This window comes from Loxodonta africana, chromosome 1 (genome assembly GCF_030014295.1).
Source record: "Loxodonta africana isolate mLoxAfr1 chromosome 1, mLoxAfr1.hap2, whole genome shotgun sequence".
Classification (NCBI taxonomy): Eukaryota; Metazoa; Chordata; class Mammalia; order Proboscidea; family Elephantidae; genus Loxodonta; species Loxodonta africana.
In genome coordinates this window covers 180,692,063-180,711,430 of record NC_087342.1, presented here as the reverse complement: position 1 = coordinate 180,711,430, position 19,368 = coordinate 180,692,063, and the positions used below count along the sequence as shown (strand labels likewise).

Below are 19,368 nucleotides of genomic sequence, written 5' to 3'. Positions count from 1 at the left end.
ATTGGCAGAAAAGGGAAGAATTCAAAGAAGAGTTGAGCAATGGAAGATAGACGGAGGTAAAATGGAGTAGGAAGAAAGTTCCAGGCATAGACCACCTCAACCCCATTTGAACCATGGGGTTGATTTTTGGATTGAACTGGAAGTTAAGAGATCTTGGCTCTAGAAATGAAAGCCACAGGCCTTTAACTCCTCCCCCACCTCCCACCAGCCTTAAGTTATTTAATGCAGTTTATATAGGGTCGCCAGGAGTCGGAATCAACTCAAAGGCAGTGGGTTTTTTTTTTAATATAGGGTCACTATGAGTCAAAATAGACTCAATGGCATCGAGTTTGGTTTTGTTTATTTCTCAAATAAATAACAACTAAATATATGTTTGCATCTCAGATCACCTGATTCCTGTATCAAATAAAGTATCTAAGCAATTTCTTTTTGTTACTATGACAAAAACGTATATTGAAAAAATCCTGTGAAATTAAGCCTTAATATGACAAGGCGTTGATACACACAGGGACTTTGTCTACATGCTGAATGCTATGTGTTGTACCCTTTATTTTAAAATCAAAACACCTTGCTGGCTTCTACTTCTGGTTCCCGGCTCTGTAGGGCTGTCCATTGGAGGGCTTTCCTTCAAACATGTGCTCCCTCCTGTGGCCCATCAGGAAATAACATGCCGTTATTCATGAAACATTAATTTACAGGAAGGGGAAGGATACATGATTTTAGTTGAAAACAAGTTTATAATTTTAAAACATCTCTAGCAACTTGCACTGTAGATGAGAATTCGATTGGCAGCAAATTTTACTTTATTAATGTCAAAAAAATTGGCTAAGCTTTAAATTTTCTTAATGGCTCAGTTAACTAGTTTCTGTGTGGTAGTTACACAAAATGTATTCATGATGTAAAAAGTGAGTGAAATAGATACAATCTAATTTAGTAAATTAGTAGCTCTAATTTTAAACTACGCATTTAAAATGACATATGCATATTAGCTACTTTATAATTATTTGTCAGCACCCCATCAATCATGCAATCATTTCTAATACATTTTAGGAATGTGCTTTGCATTATGTTATTGGAAAATCTGGCCCAGAAACTTCAATCTGAGAAAATACTCTGTTGTCTTAAAAGCCTATTCATGGCAGGGCTGAATTTATTTCCTATTTGTTTCAGCAGGGCAGGGACTTTCTTTAAATCTCTCCTCTCCGCAAAGCTATCTCATTGCCACCTGCAAATGCTTTTTAAAAGGTTTTGTCACAAGTAAAATATGGAGAAGGTTAAAGCATAAAGGAAGGGAAAAAGCAGAAAATATACTCCAATTCTTCTGTAATTATGGATGTAGGCAGTAGCATTTTCTGTGTATCTATTACTTGTATAATCCTGAACAAAGAGATGCTCAAAGCCTTAAAGAACTTCTGATTCATTCATTCATTCATCAAATATTAGTGTTTACTATGTGCTTATTGGAATCTCTAGGTGGTGTAAGTGGTTAACACGTTCAACTGTTAACTGAAAGGTTGGAGGTTAGAGTTCACCCAGAAGTGCCTCAGAAAAAAAGTCCTGGTAATCTATTTCCAAAACATCAACCATTAAGAACCGTATAGAGTGCAATTCTACTCTGACATACATGGGGTCGCCATGAGTTGGAATCTACTCAATGGCAACTGGCTGATTGGTCGGTTGGTTGGTATTTGCCAGTTAGTATTCAGAGGGCTAGGGTACTATATAAAACAAGGCAGTCTCTGACCTCATGAAGCTTATATTCTAGTTGGCAGTGGAGAGAAGGTGCCAACTAAATTAAAAAAAACACAGTTATATAGGAAAGATACCTATTTGTTGTGTTACTCTGGTTTTTATAAGAGTAAACAAATGGCCAAAATCAAGGAAAACACTGGTTTTCTGCATATAATAATAATCAATTAGAGTAGAAATGAGGATTGCTCTTTTTCACTGGAAATTTGGAAAATGTCTAAGAGCATAATTTTACACTAAGGTTGTCTTGGTTGGACAAAAAGTGTCATCATGGTTTCAGTTGGATTCTCTCATAAGTGATATGGCAGTTTATGATAATGAACTCTACAGTCAGGTTGCTTGAGTTTGGGTTTGCCATCTTGCTAGCACTATGGCTTTGGGCAAGTCACTTAGCCTCTTTATGCCTCAGTTTCCTATTTGGTAAGTGGGAATTAAAAATTGTATCTACCTCATGATGGTGTTGTTTAGATTAAATGAGATAATACTTAGAACAGTGTTCAACACAAGCAAGATATGTAAATATTTTCTGTTGTCATTAGCATTCAAAACTGAGTAATAATGAGCATTTACTTGACCCATAAAGTTGGCAGTTCGAATCCACCAGTTGCTCCCTGCAAACTGTATGGGCAGTTCTACTCTGTCTTATAGGTCGCTATGAGTCGGAATTGACTTGGCCCATGATTCTCGCTTGGTGTCTATGGTATAACGAAGGGACCATGAGGCTATGGTTATAACTGTGCCTTGGGAGGAAGATGACATTGGTTTTGCTCTTTGCAAAATTTGTGATGTAGTTTCAGAATTTTGTTTTGTTTGTGGTGTTAATTTAATTTAAAAAAGGTGTTAATTTAGGACATAAAAAATGAGGATTAGGTAAGTAAGTGGAGCTGCTGAAGCACAAAAGAAGCACTCAATGAACACAGCAGAATCCCAGCGTCAAAGCACATCACTCTGCATATAACCTACCACGTGTCCCTGCACGTGCTGGTGTCACACTGATGAGTCTTCAGAATTTTCCAGCTTCTTCTAAATGTTTGGGTTTATGTCTCAGTTTTCTCTTTGGAAAGTGGAGATCGTAATTTCTCTGTACCACATTGGAATGTTTATTTCTGTGAAGCTCCTTGCTAGAATAGTAGAACTTGAACTGGAGAGGACTTTCAGATCACTAGTCCCAAACACTTATTTTATAGTTGAAAGAATTTGAGGCCAGGTAAGTTACTTATTCAAAATAATGTAACTAGGTATGAGCATAGCTAGCTCTAAAATCAGATCTTCTGATGTCTTTTAAATGTTATTCCGACATCACACGGCTTTCTTTAAGTTGTCCTATATTAGTCCGCTTTTTGCTCCCAAATTTTATGCTCCATGAGGGCTACTGGTTACCTTTGGCTCTGCTGGGCTTTGTCCGGGCTAGGCAAGCCTGGGCTCATTTTCATGTATCTTTCCTTCTGGGACTAAGACCAAAGGAGCAGCCACTATCTGTGGCATGGCACACTCATGGTGGGAGGCAAAGGATCAAATCATGCACAGTGTTTAAAGCTTCTGCTGGGATGTGCCATACGACATGTTTTTTCCCACTCCATTCCCCAAAGCAAGTCATGTAGCCACATCCTAGGTCAGGGGATGGGGAAAGATATTCCACCTATTGTAAGTCAAGCCAAAGGCTGGGAGAGAATGAATAATTGGCCTCATGTTCCAGATGAATAGTCCCAGACATAAGTGGCTGCACATATTAATTATGCAAAAGTAACCTCAAATTACCATTATTGTTGTTAGTTGCCATAGATTACTACTCACATTTACCTTTCCCCGTCAAAAGTACAACTCTAATGTATTGAAAATTTGACTACTAGAAAGTAAATGGGTAATATATTAAATATTCAGTATTTTAGTAATAATTTTTTGTCCCTTCTTGGGAGATAGTTTTAATACTTTTCTCCTCATCTTTACTTTTCTCTTTATCTCAAGAATTTCACTCTAGACTGGAAATTAGAAGCCCTGGGCATCAGCTGCATGAGCCTTAATTTTTAACATTTCTAAAATTTTTGAAGCCTAATTCGGTAACTATTGGCAATTTATTCTACTACTTAGACTTTGTTTGGGTGAGAATAGGGAGACAGACCTTTCACCTGGAAATAAAGGGAAAAACAAGACGAAGCAACATGAGAACTCACATAGCAGGTCTATACTGGGTCATACTTCGACAGATTAATCCAGTCGTACATTAATGTGTACATCCACCTATTCATCAAACATCTATGGAGAACTTTGGTTGGGGCATTAGGTTACAGACCTTAAGGGCATCAAGCTATCTGGATTTCTTCAGCTCTGTCACTTAATAGCTGTGTGACTTGGAACCGATTATTTAAGCCACCTGAGCTTAAAGCCTGGTGGTGGAGTGGTTGGTTAAGTGCTACAGCTGCTAACCAAAAGGTCAGCAGTTCGAATCTACCTTGGGAACTCTGTGGGGCAGTTCTACTCTATCCTATAGGGTTGCCATGAGTCAGATTCCACTCCACCACAGCGGTTTGGTTTGGTTTTTTAGGAGCTTAAAGCCTTATTATTCTCATTTCAGGGCTATTGTGAGAATACTGAGATAATATATGTAAAGCTGTTAGCATCATATTTGATATACTATCAGAACTCAATAAATATTAGCTGTTATTATGATGATGACGATGATGTGACAGACTGTTGGGTGCTTGGATAATAAAGAAATTAAGACATTGTTCTGCAAACAAAGGACTTAAAGTTCAGTAAGAGAGACACACTGTAAATATATAGGGACAGTACTGTGGGGTAAATTCAATAACAGAGACAGGTGAGCTGTGATACAAAGAACCTACAAAAGCTGCTCTGCTGGCATAGATCAGGAGACTTAACAGAGGGGATGCCTGAACTGGGCCTTGAAAAATGAATTAGTATGCAAAATGTAAATGGTAGCATTCTAGTTGGAGTTAGCAGTTTGTACAAATGCATGGAGATAGGAAACACTATGGTGCATTCAAAGAACTGCAAATAAGTGTTTAAGCCTTGAGGATAGGGGACATTGGAGAACTCTGTTAAGGGATCTGAACTTTAGGCAACGGACAAACACTTGGAGGGGTTTAAGGAGGAGTATAACAAGATTTAGGTTTTAGAAAGACTAGGTCGCTATGAGTTGGAATGAGCTCAATGACAATGGGTTTGGTTTGGATTCTAGTGGCAGGAACCCTGGTGGTGCAGCGGTTAAGAACTCAGCTGTTAACCAAAAGGTTGGCAGCTCAAATCCACCAGCTGCTCACTGGAAACGCTATAGGGCAATTCTACTTTCTCCTGTAGGGTCGCTATGAGTCAGAATCGACTTGACGGCAACGGTTATTCTTAGTGGCAGTGTGGAAGATGGACGGTGACACGGGAGACAGAAAGAGCCAAGTATGAACTTTACCACAATACTCCAGGAAGGAGAAATGGAGGGCACTCAACAAGGTCATGGAAAGGACAGATTTATAGAACATAATGCCTAGTCAGATATGAGAAGTCAGGAAGAGAGAGGAATTAAGGGTGATTCCCAAATCTCTAACTTCAGTGTATGAATTTCATGATGATGGTTCCGTTCAGTGAGATGGAGAATACAAGTTGGGGAGGAAGTTTGGGGAATCAGATAATATGAGTTAAAATTTTGACTTGTCACATTTGAGGTGCCTTCAGGACATCCAGGTGGATCAACAGATCTAGAAGACAAGAGCGAGTCAGCACTGGAGAGAGAGACTGGAGAGCCATTATATGAATTCATTATAGTATTGAAAGCGGACTGTTCGCAACAATACCAAGAATGGGCTGTGAGAGATTGTTTATATGGTGCCCCAGACAGAACCAATATTGAAGGAATAGATAGAAGGGGAAAATCTCAAGGACTAGTAAGACTGAAAAGAAGTGAAATCATGGTATTACGTGAAGCAACATGTTTCAAGGCGGGTATGCTCAACCTATTATTCCCCTTTAAGACATATCAGTAGCAGAAATAGGCCTTATTTGCTGTGTTATAATCACCTTATTGTTAATAGTAGCATGCTCGTGGTGTAGTGGTTAAGAGCTCGGCTGCCAATCAAAAGGTCATAGTTTCAAATCCACCAGCCACTCCTTGGAAACCCTATGGGGCAGTTGTACTCTGTCATGTACAATTGCTGTGAGTTGGCATCAACTGGATGGTGATGGGTTTGGTTTGTTTTTTATTGTTAATACTAGGTATAAATTTCCTTGCTTCTGCAGCTGCGAACAATGCCTTGTGATTTAAAAAAAAAAAAAAAAAAAACCCAAAACTTTGCCATCAAGTCGATTCTGATTCATGGTGACCAGAGATGGATTACACAATAAGTAAGATACGCACGGGCTTACTCGTGCTTACCTAGTAATCTGTAGTGCATGGTTTCACCTGTTTTTCACCAGATCGAAGATGAAATTGTGCTTTATAGATTAGTAATAAACACAATTCATCTGGTTTGTGCCTTCCTTACTATAGTCTATGCATACCTTTCTTACTGGTTAATCCGCCCCTGATGATGACACATGTATTACAGAGTAGAACTTCTCCATAGGGTTTTCTTGGCTGTAATCTTTACAGAAACATATCTCCAGGCCTTTCTTCTGTGGCACTTCTGGGTAGGTTCAAACTGCCAACCTTTACATTAGTAGTCAAATGCAAACCATTTGGGTGACAATAGATATAGTTGGTATAGAGATTAAGAGTGTGGACTCTGAAGTCTGACCATCTGGTTTTGAATCATGGCTCTAATATTTACCTGCTCTGTATCCTTGGGCAAATTATTTTATCTCTCTATAAACTTTGAAGGAGCCCTAGTAGCATGGTGGTTAAAGCACTCGACTGCTAATCGAAAGATCAGTGGTTTAAAACCACCAGTGGCCCCACTGGAGAAGGAAGTGGTGGTCTACTTCTGTACCCATTTATAGCCATGGAAATACTGTGAGGTCACTGTGAGTCAGAATCAATTTTACCAAAATAGGTTCTATAAACTTTAGCTTCCTCCCGTATAAAATGGTGAAAATAATATCTATATCCCATAGGGTTGTGAGGAGGATTAAATGAAATATTACATGAACTTTGCACATTGCTTGCTTAAGCCAGGCGGTCAATAAAATCCAATAGCTTTTATTATTATGCATAGTAAGTGCTACCTTTTGCACGGATAGATGGCTCACCTGGCACTGCAACAGGTACTTGACCGTATTTTTCTAGGAGTAGTGCTGAAATGTGCTGAGTAATTCACAGTTGTTTATCTGATCCACCCTTGAACTAGCAAGAGTCATCAGGAAGGTGCTTGACCAGGCTTCGAAGTACAGGCTGTGACTAGGAGATGGTTTGTCTTTATGTGAAGTGATTACCTGAATGTGACCTGAACCGTGTTTGCACTGAGTGACAGTAAGTGAAATCACATTTAAACATAGCCTGTCTTGTATAACCTTCATTTGATACTTACCTGAAATAAACATCAGGGACATATTTTATATCATGGGCCCTCATTCACAATAATAAAACTTACAATAATTAGAGCTATCTGCTTTTGGAAATAAGAATGAATAATTAGTAAATTTCCAATAGCTGTTCTTGCATATGGAAAAAAAATGTGAAAAAATGGAAGGAGTATTCTGCTATGGAAATAAATGAGCTAATACAGGAGAAGGTCCTTTGTATTTTCACAAGAAGATAAAAATTGATTTCAAGGTACCTTAATTACCATTCATTACATTCCTCAATACCATTCATTTCATGTTCACTCTGTTTAACCTATCTACTAATTACTGAAGCTAGGTGGGGAAAGGGAGAAGAGGAATTCAGAGCCTTGGTTCAGCTTCATGGAGAAAGCCGCCTGAGAATTTGGGAAAATTTTGAAAGGGAGGGGAAAGATGGCATTCAGAAAGCTTTGAAACCTAAAAAATCCTGCTGATGAGTTAGTGAATTATTACTCCCCTCGCCCTTTGCAACAGGAAATAAGTGACTAAAGGTTCCTACTATTCCTACTGTCATTCATATGGCACCCTAGATGATTAGGTTGGGAGTCTTAAGAATTAGTTCCCAGTCCTACAAACAACTAGCTGTGAGATCTCAGGTAATTTCCTTCAAAAAAACAAAACCAGTTGCCATTGAGTCGATTTCAAGTCATGGAGATCCCAGGTGTGTCCGAATAGAACCATGCTCCATGGAGTTTATAATGACGGATTTTTCAAAAGTAGATTGCCAGGCCTTTCTTCGGAGGAGCCTGAGTGGACTTGTACCACTAACCTTTTAGGTTAGCAGATGAGTGATTAACCATTGACTTGTGCCACCCAGGAACTAGGCTTTGTTTTTCTCATCAGTAAAAGAGATTTAGACTAAATCATCTTTAAAATTTTTTAGTTCATATGTCATATGCTGTTTTCTCCGTAATACCTTTTCATTGGTAGAATTGCAGAGTTTGCAAAGAATAACTAGCCTAATATTGTCTCTTCAGAGGAATCTCTCATAATACAGCACCCTCTGAGAGGAGCTACAGACTTCCTGTATACAGGAACCCCAGAGAACCCCTGTTGTTCTTTATTAGAACATTTCATTCTCTTCATTTGAAATTCTTATGTTTAGCAGATGTGCCATTTCATTTGGTTATTTATGATTTATTTGTGTATGTATTTACTTCTACAAAAGGTTTTAAGTTAGTTTGCAGCGCTGAGACACAGTGTAAAATACAGCTGAACATGAAAAAGACAAAATTAATGAAAAAGAACAAGAAGTAGATCTTGCTGAGCCTCTAATGGGAGATAATTATCACAGTTTAGCAGTCAGTTTAGCCCAGGGTTCTTTGGCAGCTAAGACATAAAGGGAAACACATTGAAACACATTGCGATTATCACTGGCTTGTATAAGAAGAGACGCTTGATGATGTTTAAGGAGAAATGAGTTTTTTTTTTTTTTTTTTTTTAAAGAATAGCAAGTATAAGTGTCTTGGGCAAAATGTGTAGACATTGTCTTTAGGTGACTAATTCTTATATTACCTCTCTAATAAAATCTGGAAGAATGACAAGTGTATGTTCTAATTTTAGAGATGGTATACCTTTATCATACTTGGGCTGGAAAACAGAGGGAGCAAAATACCCACAAATCTGCTATTCTAACACAACTTTCTTCATGTTGACAAATTTAATCGTCTTTGTCCTTATGCAATTATGGTTTTCACAAGGCACCTCAGCTGGGTTCCTCTAGCAATAAAAGGGCTCCAGGACGTGCGAGCTGCCAGATGTATCTCTAAGCTTGTAATTATGACATTCCCTCAACTTTGTATTCCATTTATTTCTTTTAACACGCTATATCTTTCTTTTTTCTTGTTGCTACATAGCTTTAACACTTTTTAACTCTCAATTTTTATATTTACTACCATTTAATGGTTATTTAATGCTATAAAAATGCAATGAACATACTTATACATGTTGGTTTTCCTTTTTTGGGTGATGAACTGTGTTGTTTTCGTTTCCCACACAAACATTTTTATTGAATTTCATGATGGAAATTGGCCAACATTAACAGACATCATAAGAACCAGCCTTTTGTAACGTGTTTGTGTATTTACTGTTAAGAAGGCTAATGATCGTATCACTCCTTACACTTTCTGTTTTCTTTATGAGGCCCTACATGAGAAATTTCTCTCTCATTTTAACACCAGAGGTAGTTATATGTATATGTGTGTGTGTACCTGTGGGTTTTTTGTTTTGAGTAAGAGCTTGTCAATATTTTCTTCAGGGAATCAGGAAACTGAATGTGTTTTTTTGCCTTTGCTGTGAGCTGCTGGAAAGGCACAAAGTTGAATCTTTGGTCTGCATCTAGCGAACGTGAATCGGAACCTATAGGATACCTTACGCAAAAGCACATCAGCTTTGTTTCTGACATCTTCATCCATTCCTTTACCTTTTGTCCCATTTCCTTTATCTACTTATTTTAAATTTTATCTTATTGTGAGACATTTTATAATTTATGCAAGCCCTTCAACTCCTTGTAGAACAAGGCAGGGATATAACTAAATGACTGAATGTAAATCTTTGAATTATCTCCTTAGGCTAAGTTTTGAGAAGTAGAAACAGTGGCTCTCATGTCGCATTGAATCTTAACCTAGAGAAAGATTTTCTGTAGGTAACAGATAATGTAATCCAAGTATGTTAATTCTTGGTGATTTATTGCACATATAATACCGAGTGAGAAGAGGAATAAAGAGTCAGCATATTTCCTAGAGAGTCTCTGCAATATTAGACACTGCAAATACTTTTTCATATGTATTTGTGAAAGACAATTTTTAATTAAATTATCTAACAAAATGTCAGATGTTACAATTATATATTGTTAACTTAAGTGGTACTCATTTGCTTTAGATGCCGATGCATAAGATATAAAATTGACATTCTGTTCTGAAAATTTACCTAACTCAACCTACCGGTATGATCTTAATCTATTTTCTATAGGACAGAATTCAGTGTCAAATGAGTATGTGTTTTAAATTCTGTTTTAGTAGGGGATTCAATAGGATAACTCAATTAAATGTTGTTTACTTATTGGTATAGAACAGTAGTATGAATTCTAATGTAACAGAATAGGGAAGAATTACCATGGCTGTCTTTCCAATAGTTTTGAAAAGTACAAACAAAGCTTACAAAGAGAAACCAAGCAAACAAGAGTTTACAGGTGCAGGAGTTCTGTCTCACAGAATTAATAGCAATTTCTTCACTTAGTACGTTTGATAGCCACTGTATTATTAGCCATTATTCTGCAGAGTAGAAAATGTTACTTTGGAAGTGTCTGTTTTGTTGACAATGCTATTTGATAATACTGATATTGTAAATCCATTACTCACACATTGTATGTTTAGAAATATCTATCATCTGTTGTGAACAGTGACACTCAAACCATCCCTGTGAGGGTATATAGATAAGATCATCATTCTCATTTTCTAGATAAGGAAACTGAAATGAAATGCCTTGCCTAAGGTCAAAGAACAAATCACTGGCAGAATAAGATTAGGGCAGTGAGTTCTTGATTTTCAATCCTTAGCTCAATCAGCTAAGTCATTGTTTTACTCAGTGTGGGAACAGATTATTCTCAGTCAGTAGGAATACTGCTCTGCCCAGATGATGCCAGATAGACCAATTGAAAAATGAAAATCTACTCAATCAGCCATTTGTTTATCTATAAAATGCTAAACTACTCATCATATTGGTATTTTTCACTGAGCTGCCTAGGCATCTTGGTGCCAACCTCTAGCTGTATGTTTGTGTCATATTCCAAAGTTAATTTCCAGAGGCTCTGTCTTTGAAAAAATCAAATTTTGGAATCCCTTGGAATTAGAGTTATTTAATATATTCTGAATAATATGCTACCAATGTGATAGGGTTAGAACAGAGCTCTTTGAATATGTTTTCTGATGAAATCTCGCACCATTCTTTATGTAGTGGCAGACAGACCTTTTTCTATGATCTAAGATAATATAAAATAAGGCTTCACTATTAAGAGAAAGCTGGGCTTCTATATCTGCCACTAACTTCACATAAATACACTTGGGCCTGGCAAATAGGACTGAAATCACCAGACCCTCATCTAGATCATGTGGATTCCTGGAATCAATTACTCTGGATGGGAAGGCAGCCAAATAATCAGATGACCTGTGCTATGGTCCATGTAGAAGTTCATGGGCAGAAATAGTAGAATTCATTCAACATTTAACAAACCTTTATTATACTCCTCATACTTGCTTACCTATATCTCTGCAATATATCCTAATTCTTGGACATGTTCTGGTAGATTAATCAGCTGACAGGTGAAACATTTTTCCTTGGGTCAAATGACATAAATGAAAGTCAAGATGTAAACTCAAGATCCTTGGCCTTTTAGCTCAATTTGTTCAATCATGATGGTACTGAATTTGTTGATGGATGATTCCATTATACTTTATAGTTAGCCTTATATTTTTTGCAGTTGAACTGCTAAAATGCTTAATCTGAACTCCTAGTAATTCACAATAAGAATGGCACAAGCATTATCATTCACTTAAATTATGTAGAATTTGGAATAGGTTTGGTTCAATAATAAAGATTATGGTGAACCGGAAAAGGAATAGAAAATTTATTTCTTCCTAGTCTGAGACCTTTGAATTCAATCTTCCTAAATGTGTGGACTCACTACTAACAAATTAAAACCACTTTTAAACAAAAGTCATATATTTTGAATTTGGTTACTTAGGAACATATATATATATATATATATATATAATATTAAATTTGACTTCATCCTGACTACAAAGAGTTTAATTTCTGTGCTGTAGCTTCTGTGGTCTAATTTTTAAATTATATGTATCTTTCAGGCTTGTTCAGACTGAAAGCTTGGATAAAACACATATAAATACCCAGGATGCTAGTTAAAGATGGAGTAGTTATTTCTGTGTTATGTTTTAAAAATCAAGATAGTAGATATAGACTGGAAGAGGCTGTTGTCTAATAGTATTTATATCCAGGGGCAAAGTTTGTTTTCTTCCCTTTGTAAATAAAATTTCAAGGAAGTCTTGTTTGTTCAAAGTATTTGTATAATTGTCTAATTTTGTAGCAGACATTTCAGAAGCTTACATTTTACTTCAAATTCAGGGATTGGTTACATCATTCATTCATTTAGCAGACATACCTCAACCTTTCAGTGATCTATGGACTTCTGTATTTAACCTGGAAACCTTCAGATATTTTGTGGTATTTTAAAAAGGTATTCCTAGAATCATGTTTAATTTCCACGTAGTCTTCTTCAGTTTGGAACCTGAGGAGATTCCATCTTGTTTAAAATATGGAAATGTTTTATCCCTTCCCGCCATTTACAGTTATTGACCTGCTGGCTTACTAGACATCTCAGCCATAATATATGCACTTTTCTTCTTGATAAATTGCAAGGCTAGAATTTTCAGACCAATAATTTATATAAATTGCAGATACACTTTATATTTAGCTATCCTTCTACTTATAATATTGTTATTACATCGTGGGAAAATGAATTGGGACTAACGTAATATAATTTATAGCTCTCTTTGAATTTTTTTAGCCTTTTAATCCATATACAGAACTCTGTTATGAACTAAGCTCGCTATCTAATGCAAACCCTCTATTTGGTGCAGATTATATAGGACAATCGTGTTAGCATTGCCCCAAAAGTCACAGTCAGTGGGAGTGGTAACTTGACATATCAGAGGGTACAGTATGTGTTCCAAATCCTTAAAACATTGTAATTTAAGAGCCTGATGTTGCCTTTGGAGGAGCTAAATGCACTCCTGCCTTCTGTATTTTAATGTAAACAACTGAGCGTAAAACATTTTCCTATATGCAGATGACATGATTTTATTATCACACACTGAGAGCTTCTTACTAGACAACTGGATCTGCTATCTAAAATTTGCTGCATAGGGATTCTTAGAGCCAAAAGACCCCAAGTATGAGTTCTGGCAGTGCCAACTACTTGCTTTTATAATTGTAAGATGGTCCTAATAATAATAATAACCACCCTTATGTGACAGTTATGAGGATAAAATGAGATAATGTAAAAATAGTGCTTAGCATAGTGCTTGTTTCAATAAATGTGAGTGTAAGGTCAAGTCAGGGTCCACGGTCACCAAGAAGGACACCATTTACACACAGGCACTGTTTGGAACAACACTTGACTTATTTAGAGAAGAGACAGAGCAAGGTCAGCTTTAATAGTGGGCCCGGGCCCACTGGGTCACTTCCTGCAGCTGACGCAGGGCTGGTCTGCATACGCCTCTCTCATGTTGCTGTTGAGAGATGCCTGTTGCCTCCATGCCAGGAACAGATATAGTAATGGAGTAGGTCAGGTGCCACATAATGCACACACACAAGCAGAACAAAGAGGTACTCATTAGGTATGTAACAGGGAAGGAGTTCCCCTGATAAGGAAGAAGAAACTGGGAGAGAGGGAGTCTCAGTTTCCAGCCTCCACTATCAGGGAATGTTGCAGATCTAAGACTTCTTATTAGGTGGCCCAGGTAAGAGGTGCAAGGGCTACAGCAGACCGTCCTCCCAACAGTAACATAATGTTACGATTGAAGTTTTGACTAAGGTTATCAAGATACAATAAAAGTAAAATTCCAACACAGATTCCCATATCCAGAGTTTACAGGGACAGGAACTGCAACTCTTGGATGCCTCAACTTGTTAATGAGCTAAAAAGGGTACAAGGAGTAGAAGGGAGGGAGGGTTTGGTGAGGACACTTTATTTTTGGAGAAAGTTGTTGCCACTATATGTGTCCCCCTTTCTTCCTGATAGGAAGGAGTGTGACCCCAAACCTAGTGAAAAGGAGCTTCAGGAGGCCACCCTGAGAGCTTGCTCCTCTGCTGTCTGCAGTCGGGGGGATAGAGCGCTGGTGCCTACTGAGGCTGAGAAGCCTAGTGCAGCCTGTGACAATAGGGCTGAGACGCTCATAGCACTAACCCGTCCTCCCCGTGATTGTCAGGGCAAGGGATGTGTAAGTGTTGTCTCAGGACCATGAGTGGGCCTCCTACATTAACGAAAACACCAGAGCACTGTAGATAGATGGCCTGGAGGAGTTTTAGGTTCTGCCCAAGAGAGTTCTGCCAGAGGATTAGGGAAAGTAGGGAAAATGCGGAGGGTGAACTGCAAAAGAAATAGACGTTAAAGGGGAATTGGGAGTAGGCATCCAAGGAAACACCTGCATCTTAGTAGTTGCAGGAAGGGGTTCAGCAGAGCTGGGAAAGCTCCTAAAGGTCTACCTGAGAGGCTGTGAGGGATGAGTCAGCTTAAACATCTGCCAGGATGAGAGTGTGAAGCTGGCCTACTATGGTACAGGTTTAAGTAAGGCCTTTCCCAAATTTTCCTTCTCCCTTCTCTGCTCTGAATACTCAGAACTCATCTGCAAGGGGATGAAGGAACAGCTCTAGGCAGAGAAACAGAAAGGAAGCTACCCACACCCCACCTTTCCCACTGATGCCTTCCAGTCTGAAGCAGGCCTGAGTTGTGGAAGAGGAAAAGATTTGATATTAAATGGAGTAGAATGTTATGATGAATTTCTTGGACTGGACATTCTAAGTTTTAACTGAAACCGTGCTTATGATTTTAAGTAAAAGTAGGACTATCGGATACCTGAAAGTGAGCAGAAAATTCACGGGCTTTGCTGGACCTTTCATCTAGGGGCAGGGGAGTATTATCCTCACTGAATACAATTTAAAGGGCATTGAGAAGAAAGTGAAAGGTGTGTAATTAAATTACCAGCTGTGCTTCTTTGACGTGTTGATTACACTATTGTTGATGTTGTTACAGCAAGGCTACCTTCAAATTCAATGTTTTACACTCAGAGTCTTTATTTTTGATTGGTATTCCCCAACATTTCCCTGGCTTATAACAAATACCCACATATTAGAAGTCAATTCACTTAGGTATTAGGTGGACATTTTGTAATACCAGAAAATTACTTTGCTTAAAATTAATTTTCTACAGGTCCTTTACTGAGAAATTTTGATGGCCGAGGTAAGAATTAGGTAACATTTACCTTAAAAAATTTCCAGACTGGAAAATTAAGCAGGTGTCATGATGTAACAGTCTGGGGACTTGATCGTCCATTTGTCCATGAACTGGGGCAGACTAACAAATTTTTTAGGTTTTTTTTTTTTTTTTTTAATTTATGCTTAACACACATAATAAAAGTGCACAGTTCATATAAGTTTAATCTGATGAATTTTTACAAAGTGAACATAGCTGTGTAATCTGTACCCAGTTAAGAAATAGAATATTACCAAGAGTCCAGTCACTGTGATGATCTCTAATACTAATAATTTGTTTGCTTTTAAACTTTTTAATCATCTGGACATAGTTTTGTGCTTGTGAGATGTTGTGTGTAGTTGTAGTTTGCTTATTCCCAAACCTGTGTAATATTTCACTGACAAATATACAATTTATTAATCAATTGTACAGTTGATGGATACTTGAATTGTTTGCAGGTTTAGGCTCTTGCAAATAATGCTGCCAAAAGCATTCTTATACATGTCTTTAGGTGAAAATATTGTACATTTTTGTTGGGTGTATACCCAGGAGTGGAATTGCTCTGTTATAGGTATGATTAGGCTCAACTTTAGTAGATAATGGCAAAGAGTTTTCAAAAGTGGTTGTAAAAATTTATACTTCCATAGAGTTCCAGTTACTCCACTTCCTTGTCAACACTTGATACTGTTTGTCCTTTTTCATTTTAGCTATTCTGGTGTATACCAATTATTTTTTGAGGAAAATCTTGTCCTAGCCATTGGCATGCCCTCAGTAAATCGCCATGCTGGGATTGGGCTCTTTTTTACTCAATCTTCTTTCCTTTCACGAAATCATTGCTTGACTCATGATTGAAGCATAAGGTTCTATATTTAGCAAGGAACTCAGAATAGCTGCATTCCTGGTAAATGCTGTTCAATACTTATCAATAGCTCTGCTAAGTGATATAATAGCTGTGAAGGGCTTTAGTCAATATTCTTTTGAGTGGAAGTGCAGAAAACCCAATTCAAATTAGTTTAAGCAAAAAAGGTAATTATCTAATTGGCTCCTATAGCTGAAAAGCCAGGGTTCTCCAGGGTCTGAGATAGCTTTCTACTGTGCTGCCTCTCTTTTCAGGCAAGTTCTTCCTGTCTGGGGGCAAAAGTCTGCCAGCAGCTCCTGACTTTCAGCAGTAGGGGCAAAAAGCCTCTTCCTGTTTTCCAGAAGCACTCTAACACGAGTTGTAGAATCCAGTTTCTTTGGATCTGATTACTGTGCCTTTCTTAGCCTAGGTTTAGCATCAGCTTCCTTAGAATCGACTTGATGGCAACGGGTTTGAGGTTGTTTTTTTTTTTTTTTCCCCTCCAACATGTTCTTGAGAAGCAACAATTCTCTGAGGAAAATTGAGGTGCTGTTACCAGAAAAAGAGTCTATGGTTGGTGTCTTAGTTATCTAGTGCTGCTATATCAGAAATACCACAAGTGGATGGCTTTAAGAAACAGAAATTTATTCTCCCATAGTCTAGGAGGTAAGAAGTCTGAATTCAGGGTGCCAGCTTCAGGGGAAGGCTTTCTCTCTCTGTTGTCTCCGGGGGAAGGTCCTTGTCAATTTTTCCCTGCATCTAGAAATTTCTCAGTGTAGGAACCCTAGGTCCAAAGGAAACGCTCTGCTCTTGGCTCTTCTTTTTTGGTGGTACGAGGTCCCTGTCTCTCTGTTTGCTTTTCTTTCCTTTTACCTCTTGAAAGATAAAAGATGATGCAGGCCATACCCCAAGAAAACTCCCCGTATATAAGTCAGGTCTGGGACCTGAGTAAGTGTGTTGCATCCTACCTTAACCTCTTTAACATGACATAATTTTTCCTCATTAACCATAGCCAGAGATTAGGATTTACAACATATAGGATAATTACATCAGATCACAAAATGGAGGACAGCCACACAATATTGGGAATCATGGCCTAGCCAAGTTAACACATATTTTGAGGGAACACAATTCAATTCATGACAGTGGTGAAAGGCAAAAACAACATAAAATCCATTGCAAGTCAGCCTCCCTAAAAAAGTGTATTAAAAAAACAAAAAAACAAACCCCATTACAATCAAGTTGATTCCAACTGGTAGTGACCCTATAAGACAGAGTAAAACTGCCCCACAGGGTTTCTAAGGAGTGGCTGGTGTATTCGAACTGCCGACCTATTGGTTAGCAGCCAAACTCTTAACCGCTGTGCCACCAGGGCCCTAAAAACAGGGGTATACATCCCTTTATTTCTTAGATGCTGGAAGATTTACCATTGGATTAAGCAATGCCTCTGGAAAGCTGTATATGTGGAATGACTTTTATTGAACTGTAAAGAAAGGTCCTGTGGAACGTCTTGAACATTGTAGGATAGTACCCTAGGACACTGTTTATTCAGTTTCAGCGTCCGTGTTACAGGATTTCACACGCAAAATTTCACTCTGGTCTCCGTGCCAGGAAAAGTCAAACTGTTGTGATTTTATCTTATGGATACTGGGCTTAATAAAATGGATTGTTTCCTTCTTTGCATTACTAGGATGACAGAGCTAATTTTATGGCTCGTTTTAGTCAAATATACTAGGCCTCAAAGCATGAATTTTTTTAGTTCCAACCCTAACCCTTTATTTTAACCTTATATTTCCTTCATTATTATTTCCCGATTATTTTTCCTTTTTATTCTGGTATATTTTCTTAAGTCTTTTCTGAAAAAAAAGAAAAAGTTAAGAAATAAATAGAGGTTTGTTGAACTTTGATTCCATGCGTTGAAAATGTCACCCTACAAAATAAATTTGCACTGCTTTGGCAAGAAGTTTATTAATGGAATTTACCTTGGGTTCTAGTTTTAGATGATGGCGTTGTAAAACACTACAGAATCAGAAGACTGGATGAAGGAGGGTTTTTCCTTAGCCGCAGAGTAACCTTTTCAACATTGAATGAATTTGTGAACCACTATACCAAGAGTAGTGACGGCCTGTGTGTCAAGCTGGGAAAACCATGCTTAAAGGTAAAATGCATTGAAACTATGTTTGTTTATTTCTGAAGCTAACCTTTTTCCTTTAGATATTGAAGCATTTGTCATGTGATGTTTGTTGAGAGAAAAATTATCATTTAATTTCCCAAGGCAGAAATAAACTAAGGTCAGTGAGCCAATATTGGCCTATACTTGTTTTTGTGGTTAAGTTTTATTAGAGCATAGTCACACTTATTCATTTGTGTATTATGTTTGGCTGCTCTCATACTGTAATGGCAGAGTTTAGTACTTGCAGAAGAGACTGTATGGCCCACAAAGCCTAAAGTATTTACTACCTTGTCCTTTATAGAAAAGTCTGCCAACCTCTGACCTAAGACAATCACTGAAGACAGCAAATACACATCCTTTTTTGCCCTGGGATATTAATATAATACTCTGCCATTGGAACACTTAATGATCTGGCTAGAGGTGAAAAAGATGCCAGAATATAATTATAACTAGCTTTGTATACAAGAATATTAATATGAAATTACCCGGTTCATAACTGTTGTTTAAAATAAACAGCTTTTTTTTTTTTTTTTCCAATCTGGTGTATTTGTAGAGAGGAGATAACATTATGTCAAATTTGTCTACATTTTTTTTTATCATTATTCATATTTTACGTAAACGTATTAAAATTACAGCTAAAAGTCCTTTAGCGGCTCATCAAAATTCAGGTCTCACTGTCCAGTGAGACATCCAACCTTGAGGTTTACACCCGGGGGATCAGTGAAAGCTTCCTGATGATGTTTGATCAGAATTTTATGAATCGGTAGAAGCTGAAGAGCTTTGTCTAATACGGAGGAAATTTCTTGACTTAAATAATGTCAAATGGATATGCAATTCTGGTATAAATATCGATAACTTGGATGATACAGCAGTGACCCTACAAAAATGTATAAGCTTATGCTGAGAAATATCTTACCTGACACAATGATATGGTCTAAAAATACTCAATTCAATCAGTATTGTTGAATTCTGATTGGGGAAAGGGTTTACAAAGATGCATAGCCTGTCATCTATACACTCAAGATGCTTATGGCTTGGTGGGAGGAGATAAGT

At 37.6% G+C, this 19,368-nt stretch overlaps 1 protein-coding gene across 1 annotated transcript in view; it reads left to right on the top strand.

Annotated features, from left to right (window-relative positions):
• Positions 1 to 19,368, top strand: part of FRK (fyn related Src family tyrosine kinase) — a 104,798-nt gene that overhangs the window by 69,349 nt on the left and 16,081 nt on the right. The window contains exon 3 of the mRNA XM_003404277.3: positions 18,137 to 18,300. Coding sequence (XP_003404325.1) covers positions 18,137 to 18,300 — 164 coding nt within the window. The remainder of the gene's footprint in view (positions 1 to 18,136; positions 18,301 to 19,368) is intronic.